Source organism: Carya illinoinensis, chromosome 6 (genome assembly GCF_018687715.1).
Source record: "Carya illinoinensis cultivar Pawnee chromosome 6, C.illinoinensisPawnee_v1, whole genome shotgun sequence".
In the NCBI taxonomy this organism is placed as follows: domain Eukaryota; kingdom Viridiplantae; phylum Streptophyta; class Magnoliopsida; order Fagales; family Juglandaceae; genus Carya; species Carya illinoinensis.
Window position 1 is genome coordinate 33606211 of NC_056757.1, and position 17719 is coordinate 33623929.

The 17719-nt window shown below is 33.6% G+C and overlaps 2 protein-coding genes across 2 annotated transcripts; both read right to left on the minus strand.

Annotated features, from left to right (window-relative positions):
* Positions 1 to 879: 879 nt before the first annotated feature.
* On the minus strand, positions 880 to 1992 carry LOC122313243 (germin-like protein subfamily 1 member 13). Its single transcript, XM_043128071.1, has 2 exons — positions 1775 to 1992; positions 880 to 1567 (listed from the first exon to the last, which is right to left on the minus strand). Exons 1-2 carry the CDS (start codon positions 1989 to 1991, stop codon positions 1014 to 1016), a joined length of 771 nt encoding a protein of 256 aa, XP_042984005.1. The 5' UTR covers position 1992; the 3' UTR covers positions 880 to 1013.
* A 3133-nt stretch (positions 1993 to 5125) lies between these two features.
* On the minus strand, positions 5126 to 6218 carry LOC122312922 (germin-like protein subfamily 1 member 13). The gene is made up of 2 exons (XM_043127596.1): positions 6023 to 6218; positions 5126 to 5815 (listed from the first exon to the last, which is right to left on the minus strand). The coding sequence occupies exons 1-2, from the start codon at positions 6153 to 6155 to the stop codon at positions 5262 to 5264; spliced, it is 687 nt and encodes a 228-aa protein (XP_042983530.1). The 5' UTR covers positions 6156 to 6218; the 3' UTR covers positions 5126 to 5261.
* Positions 6219 to 17719: the final 11501 nt, after the last annotated feature.

A 17719-nucleotide genomic window follows, 5' to 3' on the forward strand; every position in this document is an offset into this window, starting at 1 on the left:
TGATACTTGTATTTGTTGGAAAAGACGAGATTTGCTACTCATTATTACCACACATCATTCATCATACTTATTTTATTTTATTTTTTAATTTTTTTTTGTTTTACTTTTCTTAAACTAATTGATTTCTTCTACCCATCATCTATATAATATACATTTGGTAAGAGAAAAATAAAAAAATTATGTGTAGTGTATGGTGTGACGATGATGAGTAGAATTTTTCATTTCAAATTCTGACTTGTACTATGGACGTGTTCAACCCATTCTTTAGGTCCTTGAGCTTACAATTATCAATAATCTATTCTATTCGAACATATATATTTTTGTTTGTAATTGCTTGAGAAAAATATTGCCAAGAAATAAGCAAATGGAATCGATGTCTGATCAAATGCTATCAGTCAACAAATTGTACATTCTAAGCAAAATACTCTTTAGTTCTTCCAATTAGGCTACACAGTTGTTTTTTAAGTGTTAAAAATCTGTTTTTTGCAACTTGGTTTGGACCGTCTTATTAATATTGTAATCCTAAGATGTTTTTGAACCATAACTTTTTCGTCACAAGGATATATTTTTAATAAAATTGGGTATTGTCTTCATCTTGGGAAAAAAAAGAAAAAAAAGAAAAAGAAAAAAAAAAGCCCCTCTTCTTAAAATTGCGTGAGAGAAAGAGAGGTGTTTCGCTAGAGATGTGGCAACTACTGAGAAAGAAAGAAAGGAAAGCCATACAACATCACGGTTGGTTAGTGCAATTGTAGAATGGTTTCAAGCACTCATATCATCTGATCATAGACATGAACAAGTCGTTTTTTGGCTGTGTAGTTACCCAAAAAGAGAGGGAGAAAAAAAAAAAAAAAAACAGAGACAGAAAGAGGGAGAGGGTAGTGCATAAATTAAATACCATCTTATTTCAATATAATTTTAATTTTATGACATTACAACAATTGAAAAAAATAGGAAATCTTAATTTCTTCAAACCATGCATGCAATGGATCATTATGGCCATTTCAAATATTTCTCTAATTGTTGTTTGACCAGAACTGTTTTTGAAGGTACTTGACCAAATTCTTGTCCACCTGGAAGGCCTTGGCAAGAACATTGGGATTGATTTTTGGGTCAGATCCGAAAACTGCATTTGCGATAGTGATGACCCCTGGATTCTGGCTGCTCAAACCAGCAAAGGCAACTGCGTTGGTCTTTCCCACATTCAACTGGAAGTGAATGAGACCTATTGGGAATACAAAGACATCTCCTGGGTATAGCATTTTGGTGAAGAGGCGGTTACCATCTCCATTGGACGTGACAAACCCAACGTATAGAGTACCCTCTAAGACTATGAGAAATTCAGTGCCGCGTGGGTGGATGTGGGGAGGATTCAGACCATATGGAGCAAAGTCGACACGAGCCAAGGATATGCCTAGGGTGTTTAGGCCTGCTAGATTGTCTACATTCACAGCAGTGACATTCGACCCGAGAGGATTTGAGGTATCTCTAGGAACGTTTAGCCCCGAAAAGAAGAAGTCATTGGCTGAAGCAAGTTTTGGGTCCTTGCAAAACTTTCCATTCACAAATACTGTAGAAAAAGACAAGTACTGTGTCATCATCACAAATGGGACATACAGACAATGGGAAATAACATAAACATATGATGTAGAGATTAAAAGTATAATTACATTAGTCTATGGATTCATAACATGAGATAAACAATCGATACAGATGCTTGAAATGATTTCTATTGTAGAACATAATGATAATAATAGTAATGATAATGTTTACATACAAGCAGAAGCAGGATCCTTGACTGCAACACAAAAGTCCTGCAGAGGACTAGGGTCATAGGCCGAGGTGAGGGTGCAAGCCGAAGCCAAAAGGGCCACAACTGTTATGAGGTACTTAGCTTTCATGATCTGCATGTTTGAGGATGTCTCTAGCACTAGCTTTGAGAGTTGTCTGTATTCTTGCTTGGATGAGGGATGAGATATGTTGCGTGGAAACATGTCTATTTATAGATCGAGGGGGAGTCTGCAGTACCGAACGGGTCTATGCGTATTAATGTTTTCTTCTTAATTATCACAGATACGATCAACGAGAGTTGGTAAGTCTTCTCTATGGTAATTAATTTATATTTAATTTAATTAACATTAATTACTAATGTTGGCGGATATTGAAAAAACGACCAAATCGACCAAATCAAATTAATGGAATGTTCATTTGATCATTAAATATTTGTTGATTTGGCCCAATCCGAAATAAACACGAAAATTTGACCGTATGTGTAAGTTGACCGTGTCTCTTTCTCAGGCATGAAATTCGACGATGATTTTGGGCATTCTAGGAAAATCCAATGTACTTCAAAATCTAGAAATATTAAGTACTGCACTTCATAGAGCTAATATATATTTTTTGTATTATGCTAGCTGACGTGTTTGTTTCTCTGCACATAAGTAATTAATATTTTTCCATGGTATATATTTTGAATTAATAATGATTTCCCAGATCGAACTAGCAACTACGTACGTACGTACCCTGCCACTTACGCATTTGGTATATTCTTGCTCGATATATATGAATTATTCCAACTTTTCTTGATACCTCATGTCCTCATGACTTGCTCTCTTCCAGAAAAATCTTGAATATATATTACCAATATGTAAATAAATAATAAGCAAATGTTCATAATTAAGAAGAAGGCATGGATGGTGGATTTAAAACGACGTCGTATGCTAGGTAGTTGCAAAAGTCCAGCTAGCATCAGTATTAATTATCATTATAATGATCTATATATATTTTCTTTCCAGAAGTACTACTGGCAACGATCTAGTCTCCTGTTGATCATTTCTTCACTTGACGCCTGACGGCCGACGGCCGGCAACATCAAAGATTGAAAATAGGTTGTTAGGGCCGGGTCAGACTGCCTTGATTTATAATTACCGCGCGTGAAGTTGAATATAGTTTGTTGTAAATTGCAGTCTTCTATCTGTGTGAATTACGTAGTTAGTTGTAACTCAGGTTAGTAACTATCAATATGCGCATGCATTCCAGGCTCTTGGTATTTGTTTTAAGCCATACAATTTATATTATACGAATTTGACCATGTAATTAGTTGACCGTGTCTTTTTCTCAGGCATGAAATTCTATGATCAGTTTGAGCATTCTAGGAAAATCTAATGTACTTGGAAATCTAGATATAGTAACTTTGCTTCACACATATCTGGCCTCCGGCCAAATTCAATTATTTGTTCTTATCTCATAGAGCAAGCTAATTTTTTTTTTTTAATCGTGCTAGCTGATCAAGTGTTTGTTGATCTGTTCAGAATATTTTTACGTGGTAGTTTGAATTAATGATTTCCCAGAAGTACTAGCAACCACGTACCATATATATGCCAAGGCATTTGGTATATTCTTGTTCGACATATATATGACTGATTCTAACTTTTCTTGATACCTGCCCTCGATCACTGGCTCTCTTCCAGAAAAATTATGAATATATTACCAATTATTAAATAATTAACAAGTAAAAGTTCATTTATAATTAAGAAGAACGGCATGGTGAATGGGTCTAAAATGGCGTTCGCTAGCTAGTTGCGAAAGTCCAGCATCAGTAATGATGATAATCTATATTTTCTTTTCAGAAGTGGCATCTAGTCTCATGTTGATCCATTCTTCCCTTGACGGCCTACGATCTGCAACATCGAAGATTGAAAATAGGTTGTTAGGGTCAAACTGCGTCCTTAGCTAGCTTGATTAATGGCAAAAGCGGTACCATATACAGGCGTTGTTTGCGGTAGATATATTATTTGAAAAATGTTAGATAATTTTGTAAATGCCCCGCTCATTCACTCCATTTGAAAAAACAAAAGTGTATAAATATAGAATTTACGTATAAAAATTATTTTTGTAATAGTTTAGTTTAATATTTTTTAAAATGAGTGTGACACTTGCACACTTTAAGATTATATCTAGTATTACTCAAATTTCTTATTTCTTACCATAAAGTTAAAAAAAAAATGATATTTGCAATTATAGATTGTATAAATACTGCACGCTTCTTTTAAAAAATTTAATAAATATGAGAATTCATATGAAAAGAATTAATTTTTTAATAATAAAAACTTCCATATTTTTCAAAAAAAAATACCGCGTGGTACTTGCACAGCTCGTAATTATATCTACTATTATTTATTCATTTGCTCTTCCTGGGAATGTGTGAAGTCCCCGCATATTATATTGTAGCTTCTGCTTACTCGAGCCATTCCCTTTTGACAGGGATTTTGTATCGTTTGATCAGCAGTTGCTCAAAGTACTTTTGGTCGATACTTGTACCTAAAAGAATCATGAAAATTATATGCTGAATTTAAATTATTAATAGTGATTGTGATACTCAAGACTGATCAAAGGATGTTCAATGCACTGAATTCATTGTATTTTAGTAAAAAGAATTAAAACACAGTAGCATTCTGTGTCGATTAAGCCAAAGTAACCCTTTAGAGATGGGGCTTAGGACTCAGGAGTACGATTGAGGTTATCCGTACGTAAATATGATAGTAGCTGGATCCTGGATCAGGCGGCCTTTGACTAATCCATATATTTTCAAACTCTGATTTAAACGCTTAGATAGACCCAGAAAATTACTCAAAGGACTGCAAACATCGTTGAATAAGCGATGACTGAAAATAAAAGAAAAAAAAACTATACGAATACTAACCCAACATGCATGTGGGTTTCTCTTGGAGTAGTACTACTACTCCTGGTCCGACTACTCCGGCCGGAAACACGTACGCCCAAGTAGTTTATAAGCTAAGACGGTGATGACAATGTTAATTTTGGTACACATATATAGGGATATGTGGTCTCTAGGACCATGCCCGTGTTCAACCCATTCTTTAACTAGTCTTCGAACTTACAATAATTATTCTATTCGAACATATTTTTCTTTGTAATTCCTTGAGAAGAATATCGCTATATAAGAAGTAAGTATATGAAATTGATATGCAAAATACTCTATAGTTTTCATATATATATTTATATATATACACATATACAATACATATATTGTATATGTGTATATATATATATATGTATGCGCTGTTACCCTAAGAACAAAAAAACAGAGAGAGAAAGAGAGAGAGGATAGTGCATAAATTAAATACCATCTTATTTTATTATAATTTTAATTTTTTGATGGTACAACAGTCGAAACATAGGAAGTCTTAATTTATTCGAATCATGCATGCAATGGATCGTTTATGGCTGTTACAAACATTTCTCTAATTGTTGTCCGACCAGAACTGTTTCTGAAGGTACCCGACCAAATTCTTGTCCACCTGGAAGGCCTTGGCGAGAACATCGGGATTGATTTTTGGGTCAGATCCGAAGATTGCTTTTGCAATGGTGATGACCCCAGGATTCTGACTGCTCAAACCAGCAAAGGCAACTGCATTGGTCTTTCCCACATTAAACTGGAAGTGAATAAGACCAATTGGAAATACAAAGACATCTCCTGGGTATAGCGTTTTGGTGAAGAGGCGGTTACCATCTCCATTGGACGTGACAAACCCAACGTATAGAGTACCCTCTAAGACTATGAGAAATTCAGTGCCGCGTGGGTGGGTATGGGGAGGATTCAGACCATATGGAGCAAAGTCGACACGAGCCAAGGATATGCCTAGGGTGTTTAGGCCTGCTAGATTGTCCACATTCACAGCAGTGACATTCGACCCAAGAGGATTTAAGGTGTTTCTGGGAACGTTTAGTCCCGAGAAGAAGAAGTCATTAGCTGTGGCAAGCTTTGGGTCATTGCAGAATTTTCCATTCACAAATACTACAAAAAGAAAAGTAGTGTATCATCATCACAAATGGGACGTACAGACACTTCCCATAACAATTAAAAATAACATAAACGTACATATGATACAGAAACTGAAAGTATAGTTACATTAATCTATGGATTCATAACATGAGATAAACAATCGAAATGATTTCTATGTAGAACGTAATGATAATAATAGTAATGATAATGTTTACATACCAGCAGAAGCAGGGTTCTTGACCGCAACACAGAAGTCTTGCAGAGGACTCGGGTCATAGGCAGAGGCGAGGGAGAAAGCCAAAGCCAAAAGGGCCACAGCTCTTACGAGGTACTTAGCTTTCATGATCTGCATGTTTGAGGCTAGATGTCTCTAGCTAGCACTTGCTCAATTTTAGGTTGTGTATTCTTGATTGGGTGAGAGGTAAGATATGTTGCATGGAAACATGTCTATTTATAGACCGAGGGGGAGTCTGCAGTACTGAACCGGTCAATATGTGCATGCTTTTTTTCTTTTTTTATTTTTGGCTTAGATAAGATCAACGAGACTTGGCAAGTCTATTTAATTAATTACATTAACTAATGCTTGCCGATATTGAAAACGCAACCAAATCGACCATATATATCAGTTTATTATGGAATGGTTAATTCATAATTTGATTTAATGTTGATTTGGTCCAATACCAAAAAAACACTAATTAATAGTACTTATTCATGGATGTTAGGATCATCGATGTTTGAAATTGAAAATATGGATGATCAGGAAATGAACTCCATGTAAGTTGACCGTAATTAGTTGATCTTTTTCTCGGGCATGAATAATAACTTCTTTGACGATTTTGAGCATTCTAGGAAAATTTTGATTAATTAATCTACTTCAAAATCTAGAAATATTAACGTTACATATGATCATGTCCTCCAAATCCAATTAGTTGATATTCTTACTCATAGAGCAGATATTTTTGTATATATTATGATGAAAAAAGCTAGTACTATGACTTCCATTTGACTGCTCAGCAATTTCTTTTTACTTAATAATTAAGGAAGTGATTTTTAGTGTATTGATATATTTTTTATATTTTTAAAAATATTTAAAAATATTAAAATATGTGAAAAAAATCAAAAAATAAAAATGCCCAAATGGGCTAGCGATCAAATGGAGCGGTGCTACTCAAGTGGCAAAGTAGCACCGCTCTAGTATGATATATAGAAAAATTAAATATCGTCTGTTGGTGATGATCTGTACTGACTATTTTTTTCCTGTTAGTTTGAACCAGCAATATTTAGTTAACTACGTTTGTGCCAAAGGCATGTGTTTGGTATATTCTTGTTCTGGATATTACTTTTAACTTTTCTTGATACCTGCCATTCATGACTTGCTCTCTTCCATAAAATGAATACATTACCAAATACTATTAATTAAGTTAATTATACATAAGTGTTCATAATTAAGAACAAAGGCATATATGGTGGCCGGATTCAAAATGACGTACGCTAGTTGCAATAGTCCATTAACATTATAGTAATCATAATCTATATTTATGTTTTTCTAGAAGTGCATACCATCTGGTCGGTCATGTTGATCCTATCTCTTCCCTTTACCTATCTGCAACCTCAAAGATTCAAAATAGGTTGTTAGGGTCGAAATTAACTATTCAAAAATCATGCAATGGGTTTACATGCATGCATGGTATCTACCATTTTTCTTTCTTAGCTAGCTGCTGCAACCCTTGACCATTTAATTAAAAAAAATGATATTTACAATTATAGAGTCCATAAACACTGCGCAATCCATTAAAAAAAGTGAGCAAATAAGAGACCAAAATATAAAATAATTAAAAAAAATTAATTTTTTAAAAGTGGACCCTACTATTTTTTAAAATGATTGCGTGATACTTATTTATTCCACAACTGTATCTAACATTACTCAATTAATTAGACTTCTTGATCAGATTACACTATCCGGGCATACTCACATATGGATAAGGGAGTGGTTATTTTTCTTCAACAATATACTCACACGATCATGTCTTTCTGGGTGGCCAACTAGCACTACCCTTAAAAGAGAAGTCTTTCATCACACACATATATATTATATAGCTTGATGGTAAATTATCGTTGTTTCGTTTACTCATGATTAGCTAAAAGAGAAGACTAGCTACCTAATTTATGTTTGTAGAACTAATTAGAAGCTCTTGACCAATATTCCATACCTTCTCTAATACACAACATATGCTTGAAGATCAGAGAAAAGAAACAATACAAAAAAAAAAAAAAAAAACTAGAGTACATACCGAATCCCTAATTAGCATATTGGAAGCTGTATATACACGTATAGCGTTACTTATACAAAGCCATAAAATCCCAAGAAATATAAACAAATAAATTATAAATAATGAAGTACCCTCCAAGGCAGGCATCAACAGGGCAGACTTTATCTAGCAAATTAAAATAATAGAATATTTAGTTTAATGAGAAAGGATCAGATCGATCGACCATTAAATATTGAACATGCATGCCCGGCCTGATCTGGACTCAGAACGACTGGACAGGGTCATCCTAAACACTACTGGAGAAGAAAAATTTACATCTCGATTTCATCCCCAAAACCCGTCGATCCCACAATTTCAAAATTTAAAATTTCGTCCAAAGAAAAATTGTGCTAGCTAGACCGTTCGAATGCATTCTAACGTGTTCAAACAGATTTGATCATTTTAGATGAAAAAATTTCATCACTGATACCAGTTCAAACAAGATAAATTTCGTTTCAATAGATCATATATTGTGGCTATCATTGGCTCACGTGATCCATGGTCATTCGTTAGTAGACGGCCATGCCATTTTTTGTTCGTTGTTAATTTGTTCTATAGAGATGTAATATATTTCAATTTCTCGCTTGTGTAATTGTCTTTTTGAGTTGAAATGTAATATAGATGTGTACTTTTTAACGAATTTTGTTTTAATGCTATTTTTTATTTTGTAAATGACTGTTTTTGGCAAGCTTTGCTCTCCGCTGACCGGAAAACATTTTGGTCGCAAATAATGACTTGCGGCGAGTCTCCCTAACCAAAAATACTTATCGTCTAAAAACTTAAAGCGGTAGAAAGCGCCAAAAGAATGTCGCTGGAAAAATTACACTTTTGGCCTAACATAATTTTTCCAGTGTAATTTTTCCGGATACTATATTGAATATTCGACATAAAAACCAATGGTCGCCGCAAGAAGTTTTATTTCCGACCACCAAAAAAATAACCGCAAATGTGCTTTTAAGACGAGACTCTTGGGTGAATACTGGGTGGCAATTTCTTCTTCACCAGAAATATGTAAATGCCGGGAATTTCTTCCACAGAAAATACCGTTCAAGCAATATAGTATATTTTACTGTGCAAACTTTTACGTACAGTCATGCATAACACTACGTACAGCCTCCTTGCTGTAATGCTCACCAAATTCATCCAGCCATATTGTTTGAAGCTTTGATTTCTTCAATTGTATTTCTAATTGCACAATCTTAATTGCATAGTATTGATTCCTTCCATGCATGTCTTTTTTGCCAGCAGAAAAATTAAAACATAGCTGGGTAAGGAAGAAAGAGTCATAATAATTGGACAAAATTAAAACACTACAAGCTAGCTAGCTAGCCAGTACATAAAAACATAAAATCACTAGTCAAAAATAAGTTGTCCTAATCATGTGAAAAATATTCAGTTTTGGACAAATACAAAGGTTTAAATCCAAACTATGATGACATCAAATACAAGTTGCGCGCTAACCATCTAACAAAAAATAATTTTGTACAAGTGTAGAATATTACTCAATTAAATTAAAGGATGTTTAATGTTAACAATTGTTAACTGATGATATGGATCGAATTATATTAAATCAAATTATGAATTAACCATTCCATAATTAACTGATATGGTAGATTTGGTTGCGTTTTCAATATCGGCAAGCATTAGTTAATGTAATTAATTAAATTGACTTGCCAAGTCTCGTTGATCTTATCTATGCCCAAAAAAAAAAAAAAAAAAAAAGAAAAGAAAAAAAGCATGCACATATTGACCGGTTCAATACTGCAAACTCCCCCTCGGTCTATAAATAGACATGTTTCCATGCAACATATCTTACCTCTCATCCAAGCAAGAGTACACAACCTAAAATTGAGCAAGTGCCACTACAACAAAAATCATTTTTTGAGATGAAATTGCTTTGGGATGAATTGGAAATCGTCCCAAAAAGTGAGATTTTGAAACGAAATTTGAATTTCATTCCAAAATAACGACGGTTAATGCCAGACCGTTCGAACGCGTTCGAACACTATTCTTAGAGACCAAATTTTTTGTCCCAAATAAGTTAACCGTTCGACCGTTAATAATTAACCATTCGAACGTTTAATTGTTACCGTTTAAATGTAATATTGACGCGATAGGCAAAATTATTTTGGAGGAAAATTGATAAACCGTTCGAACGGTTAATTATAAACGTTCGAATGATGCATATTTACCGTTCAAACGTTATTTGAAGCGGTCGAACGGTGACAGGGTTTTAATTTTTTAAGTTTTTTGCAAAATTATATTTAGATTAACTAGTAATTATAAAAAATTGGTTAATTAAATAATATGAATAATCTAAATTAAGAATTAGTTTAGAAAATATAAAACAATACTATTTCATACTTAAATACTGAATTTAAAAAATACAAAATATTGTCCATACAAAAAACAGTAAATAAATAAATAAAATATATCATAAAGTAATTAAGACCCCAAGTCTTTGCACATTTCCTCGACTGCAGCTATACGTTCCTTTATTTGTGTCAGTCGAGTACTGATGGTGACCTCAGTCATAGACATGGCAACAAACTCTGTACGAAGCTCACACACAGCAAAATGGATCTCCATACGCACTGCATCGATCACTGCTGATGTCTGATCGCTGATCGCTGCACGCATTATCTCAGCCATCTCCTCACGAGTAACACTGTGGACTGATGCCTCGGCCCATGTAGATGTCTCAGCAGCTGCAGCTGAGACTTCATGATCTCCCGGCTGTGCATCTCTGTGAGGATCAACTGGTTCTGGAACATGTGCACGAAAATGCAGTCTCGAGTGTCCCGTGCTACGTGAGAGGGTGGTGTTGTTTATCGGTCCCATCAGCTCCCGTTTACGCTCGGCAACATCTGGCACAACACCAACACATAGTAGATATCGGGTGATCAGGACTCCGAATGGTAGTATATCCATCAAAATGTACCGAGATTCTGATCGAATCCTATCGAATATATACCCCACCAAGTCGATAGGAATGCCACGAGCGACCGGTTTCATAAATTTCGTCTGATCAATGCCAACTTTTGTCTTGTGCTGCCGAGAGTCAATGTTATTGGCAATTCTCAAATTTAATATCTTAAAGAAAGAAGATAAATCTGCCTGTTTGATGCTCTTCGTCCCGTCATACGGTAGAGCATCTGGATCGACAACCAAATCCCTCACCTCGTGATCAGCAAGGGTATCGACCTCATCAGTATAAACTGATGCCTCCTTCTCAGCTGTCTCTGCCTCAACTGAAGGATCAGACTCTCTAGGCACCACATTCGGATATGCATCTGGCAGCTTAGGAATACTGAGATGCTCAGCAAGTCCATCCCGTGAAAATACAATGGGTACTCCTCGGATAATGATCCTGTAGGCCCTAGAATCATCTGCGCTGGAACTGCCGAGTTCTCTATAGAACTCAGCCACAATGTCAATGTAGGAGACTGGCTCCCATGCTTCCTCCCGTTCATCCAAGATAAGTCCCCAACCACGATTATTGAATATTGAGGGCAATGAATGACTAGGGCTGAGCAGAAATCCGAAAATCCGACTCCGCTCCGGCTCCGCTCCGACTCCGACAAGTCGGAGTTGGAGTCGGAGTTTTTTCCCCCCTGGAAGTCGGAGTCGGAGGTAGAGGTGTCTCGACTCCGATCCGATCCGACTCCGACTCCGATATTGTGCATATTTTATAAAAATATTTGTTATCAATATATTAACATCTAATAAATAATAATCTATAAACATTATAATGAATAATATAAGTTAATATAGTTACTATAAGTTAATTTACATTACTAATTTACTATAAGTTAGTAAGTTACTATAAATTAATATAGTTATTAGTTACACTATAAGTTACTAATTACTATACCTTATATAGTTAATTTACATTACTAATTTACTATAAGTTACTATAAGTTAATATAGTTACTATATAAGTTACCATACCTTATATAGTTAATTTACATTACTAATTTACTATAAGTTACTATATAAGTTACTATACCTTATATAGTTAATTTACATAACTAAGTTACTATATAAGTTACTATAACTTATTTTATATTTTACATTACTAGTTTACTATAAGTCAATATATAATATATAGTTATATATATACTATATATATATATATTAAGGGCTTGTATAGTATATAGTTACTATACTATGTATAGTAATTAACTATAATTATATAATATATATAGTTATACTTATATAATATAATATATATATAGTTATATATTAACTTAACTAATGGAGCAAAATTAAATATAAATTATAAATTATAACTATACTTATATAATAAATATAGTTATACTTATATAATATAATATATATAGTTATATATTAACTTACTAATTAACTATACTTATATAATATATATAGTTATACTTATATAATATAATATATATAGTTATATATTAACTTAGTAATTAACTATACTTATATAATATATTGGTGGAGTACTTATATACTATAGTATATATAGTTATATATTAACTTACTAATTAACTATATTTATATAATATATTTGAGGAGTACTTATATAATATAATATATATAGTTATACTTATATACTATAATATATATAGTTATATATTAACTTACTAATTAACTATATTTATATAATATATATAGTTATACTTATATACTATAATATATATAGTTATATATTAACTTACTAATTAACTATATTTATATAATATATTGGAGGAGTACTTATATAATATAATATATATAGTTATATATTAACTTACTAATTAACTATATTTATATAATATATATAGTTATACTATTATTAATGGGTTTTCACTTCCCCCACCCCCCCAACAAACGGCGTCGTTTGGGGTTAAAATAACCCCAAACGGTGCCGTTTCTGTGCAACCCATTAGGGTTCCCCCCCTCCTTCGCTGTCACTGATCACTTTTCTTCCTCTGCCGTTTCCTCTCATCTGAGTCATCTCAAGTTCTCAACCTTCACTGACCCGTGAACCCGTACCTCTCATCTGAAGATTCTGAACCCGTGCCGTGCCGGAGCTCCTCCATCATCCCTCCGTGAACCCGTAAATCCCATTTTGAGTTGTAACTGAGGTGCCTCTCTCTCTCTCTCTAGTCTCTCTTTCTCTCTCTCTAGTCTCTGGCCATTCAGCACTCGGCAGACTGCAGTGCGGCACTCAGCCCCCACGAAACGGCGCAGCCGTGCAGCCCCAGCCTCCGACGGCTGTCGCCCCGAGTTCCCATGCCGTTGCAGATCTGGTTCATCGCAGTGATCTCACGGTGCCCACGGGCCACTGCCCTCCCACGGTCTCACCGACTCCGTCCTGACTCTGCTCTGACAAGTCGGAGCCGGAGCCGGAGCCGGAGCCGAGCATATAGCCTTCGGAGCCGGAGTCGGAGGTCGGACTCGGCCTCCGACAAAGTCGGAGTCGGAGTCGGATGACCCAGATACCGACTCTGACTCTGTCAGTGCTCAGCCCTATGAATGACCCTCCCAGAGAAGACTCTGAAAATCAGAAATCTTCACTGGTTGCTCAAGTGAAACTGTCCTCTCCCGAACTGGACCACTACTACTTTCACCAAGATTGCGTCGCTTACGTGTCGGTCTAGAAGTAGACATTATAATCAACCTGAAATTTATAATTACAAACTAGATATATAACATTAACAAGAAAAATACAATAAAGAACTATTTACAGTAGTTTGAAACAAACAACAATTTAATAATATTTGATATTATGAACAACATTATCAAAAATAAATATATCTCTCAATATCAATATTAATTATATAAATATTAATATAAATATAATATTAAAAAACCGTTCGAACGATTTGTGTAACGGTCGAACGGTTACAGATAGACCGTTCGACCATTACGTTATGTCGTTCGAACGCTATGAGTAGCGTTCGAACGATATTCGTGTCGATCGGAATTCCAGGCCGAGTCGACTCGGCCATTGAAATCTATGGAATCCTTCGATTTCCTAGATTTTACACCAAAATAAATGCAATAGAAATCTAAATAAACATTCCTAACATGGATTTATACAAATCTACCGATTATTTTGATGTATAAATCGGTTTACCCTAACTTAAACAATTAATCTATCAAAAACCTAAATCTAAACGGTAAAATGCTTTAAAAATGAAAAATACCGGTAGTTAGAGGTAGAGGCTTTGAGTGGGCACTGTTGACGACGGCGAAGACGGCGTTCAACGGCGGAGATTGACGGTTTGGAGGCTTAGAATGGAGGAAATAGAGATGTAAACTTCCGTGAAAGTGACGTCGGGGGCCTTATATATGCAGTACCGTTCGAACGGTAAGTTAATACCGTTCGAACGTATTAACTGAATATTAATACCCATCCATAATTAATCCAAATTTCATGATAATAAATATTATTTAAATGCAATATTCGGTATTAATTATATTAAATATAATAATTAATTCAATTATAATATATTTTAACTATTAAATATATTAAATGCAATATATTTAATGCACTTATATATTATTAAACACTATGTATTATATTTATAATTTTTTATATATATAGTATATATTATATTATATTTAATTAAAATATATTATACTATTGAATATTATATAGTATATAGTATAAGTTATATTATATAGTATAATTAATATAATATAGACTACTATATACATGAAACTATGTTCATGTATTTATATAACATATATATTATATGTGAAATTAACTAATATCATATATATATACTAGTATAGATGACACTATATACATTAATAGTAGATATCCTATTATTAAATAATATTATAATAATAATATAATATAATAAACATTATATATATATGCATGTGATACATATAACCCTATGCTATGATACCATATATATGTTATATATAATAGGTTAATATATGTACTTGACTATAATATTAGATGTAATATGATATTTTATACTATATATGTTACTAAACTATATAATATATGTTTGATTATATATTATATAGTTATATTACTATGTCTCTAAACTATAGTATATTTATAAGTTATTATATTTAAAAGTATAGTGCAAAAAAAATACAATAAGCAACAATATAATTTAACGTTTGAACAGTTTAATATAACCGTTCAAACGTATAAGAAAACATTCGAACGGATATTTTCACGTTCTAACGTTAAATTCGCGGGGGAAATTTTTTCCGCTAATCGATTTGACGTTTGAACGTTCATTAAATAACCGTTCGAACGTAAATGTTCTATATTTACACGACAGAACCTCACAATCTCGCACTCGTTCCAATCGACTTCCAGTCGTTCCCACACTCATTTTCTTCCAACCAACGCCATTATTCTTCAATCCAGCTCTCAAATATTACTAACTTCTATCAATCTCTTATATTTTCAGATTAAGAGGTTGTTTTTACCGTTTGGTGAAGAGTATTTAAGTTTTAGGCATTGGGTACGGGTAGATTTTTCGCTTTATCTCTCCAAATCAGGTATTCTCCTTAAATATATTCTCATTTTAGTTTTCATATAAGTGTTTTCGTTTGCTATAATGAGTTCGTCATATAGTTTGCTGTCTTTTGATGTAATTTGGACTGTAAATGTTGGGGTTTTCGGAGGTTGAAGACGACTGTGATCTGGAATTAATCCGTTCGAACGGTATTCATGTGCCGTTCGAACGTATGTCATTAGATTGAACGGTGACTAGCACCATTTGAACGTTATGTTGGTCAGCGTTAAAATAATTAACATTTTAAATGCAGGAATTGAATTAAAAATTAATTATTTATAATCTACATTTAATAATACTTAAATACTTAAAAGATTAAAGTAATCAAATGAGAATGAATTAAATTACAAATCATTTAAGATTTAATAATACTTAAATATTTATGATGTTGAATTATTCAACTATAGGTTAATACAAATAGTTTTGTTTTAATAACACAAAAATACTTAATGTTTGAATTAATAAAATGAATTTTAAATAAAATACAAATAATTGAGATTTAATAATACTTAAATACTTAAAAGTTAAAAGTAATCAAATGAATTTGAATTAAAATATAAATTTCAAATTATAATTAATAAAATGAATGTTAATTACAATACAAATAGTTATAATTATTAACATGCTTGTTAATTACAATACAAATAGTTATAATTAATAAAATATTTTGAAAGATATAAAACAACTATCTAATTATTTAATAATATAAATACTTAATTAACATATGTTGCATTGTTTTTGATACATGTTAAATATTGGCATATCTTATATTGCTTGTTCATCAAAATTAGCCTTGGACCCGTTCGAGAGTTGTCAATCTGCCTTAATTGAAAGATTGATAATTCTTAAATTGTCCAGAGTGGACAGTTTGGAATTGTAAGATCATTCTCGCAAATTATCGATCTATATCTGTTATACGTCCAGCATTAAGATTTTGGCAGATTTATCCCTTGTTCTCCGGATATGCAGTTTCAGTGATGTTGTATCGACGATTAACAAGTCGGTGCACACAACCATACGAGCATATTTGGAGAACTATAGGGAGATGCTGCAGAAATTTTGTTGGGCGTGACAGATTATAGAGGATAGGTTTGCGATTATGATCTTACAATTCCGAATGGGATAGGACCAACTACGTGGTGTAAGGTGGCATACTTCTTGATTGATACATGATACACGCTTGTTTGTTGATGCACACGTGATTGTTTATAATGAAGATAGTCAGCATGGATAAGAGTTGGATTCGAGTTAGCGATCGTTTGGTTCAGAATTACAACGTATATGCTGAAAGTGTTAAGAAATTCTTAGAGTTTGCATTGGATACATGTGATAGTGATGGATGTATTAGATGCCCATGTAAAGAATGCATGAATTTGTGCTCTCATAAGATAGACTTGGTGAGAGAGCATCTGTTTGTGAAAGGTATTGACAAGGGTTATATTGATTGGGTCTTACATGGAGAACCATATCCAACTTCATTCGATGCTCCACATGAAGAAAAAGAGATCGATGAAGATGTACAACCAAATGTTGTTGGAGACGAGTATGATGAGGATATGGAAGAAATGTTAGGTGACATCGGTGCGGGAACGTTTATGAATGAAGGTGGCACAGACACATCAAGTTCAAATGATGGGGGTTATAATACTTTTGCACGATTGTGGAATGAGTCACAACGTGAGCTATATCTAGGATGCAGAAGACACAGTAAGTTGTCATTTACTGTAAGACTGCTTCACATAAAATCAATGTGCCGATTATCAATTAAGGCTGTCAATATGTTACTCGAGTTGCTTAAGGAGGCACTGCCATCAGATAATACACTTCCTCGTAACTTCTATGAAGCAAAAAAATTGAAACGAAGACTTGGATTTGATTACAACGTAATACATGCATGTAAGAATGACTGCATATTATTTTGGCAAGAGAATGAGTAGTTGAACGAATGTCCCATATGCCACGAATCAAGATGGACATCTAACAAACAAAATGTGCCGCAAAAGGTAGTACGCCACTTCCCATTGATACCTAGATTATAACGATTATATATGTCACGTGCAACGGCTGCAGACATGATATGACACTCATCAGCCAGAGTTAGAAACGAT

What these genes read in the sequence shown, in the direction of transcription:
- LOC122312922 (XM_043127596.1), bottom strand. Translation starts at nt 6,155, where the DNA reads ATGCAGATCATGAAAGCTAAGTACCTCGTAAGAGCTGTGGCCCTTTTG. An exon ending in CAAGAACCCTGCTTCTGCTG is followed by an intron (nt 5,816 to 6,022) that starts GTATGTAAACAT and finishes TTCTTTTTGTAG; the next exon opens with TATTTGTGAATGGAAAATTC.
- LOC122313243 (XM_043128071.1), bottom strand. Translation starts at nt 1,991, where the DNA reads ATGTTTCCACGCAACATATCTCATCCCTCATCCAAGCAAGAATACAGA. An exon ending in CAAGGATCCTGCTTCTGCTT is followed by an intron (nt 1,568 to 1,774) that starts GTATGTAAACAT and finishes CTTTTTCTACAG; the next exon opens with TATTTGTGAATGGAAAGTTT.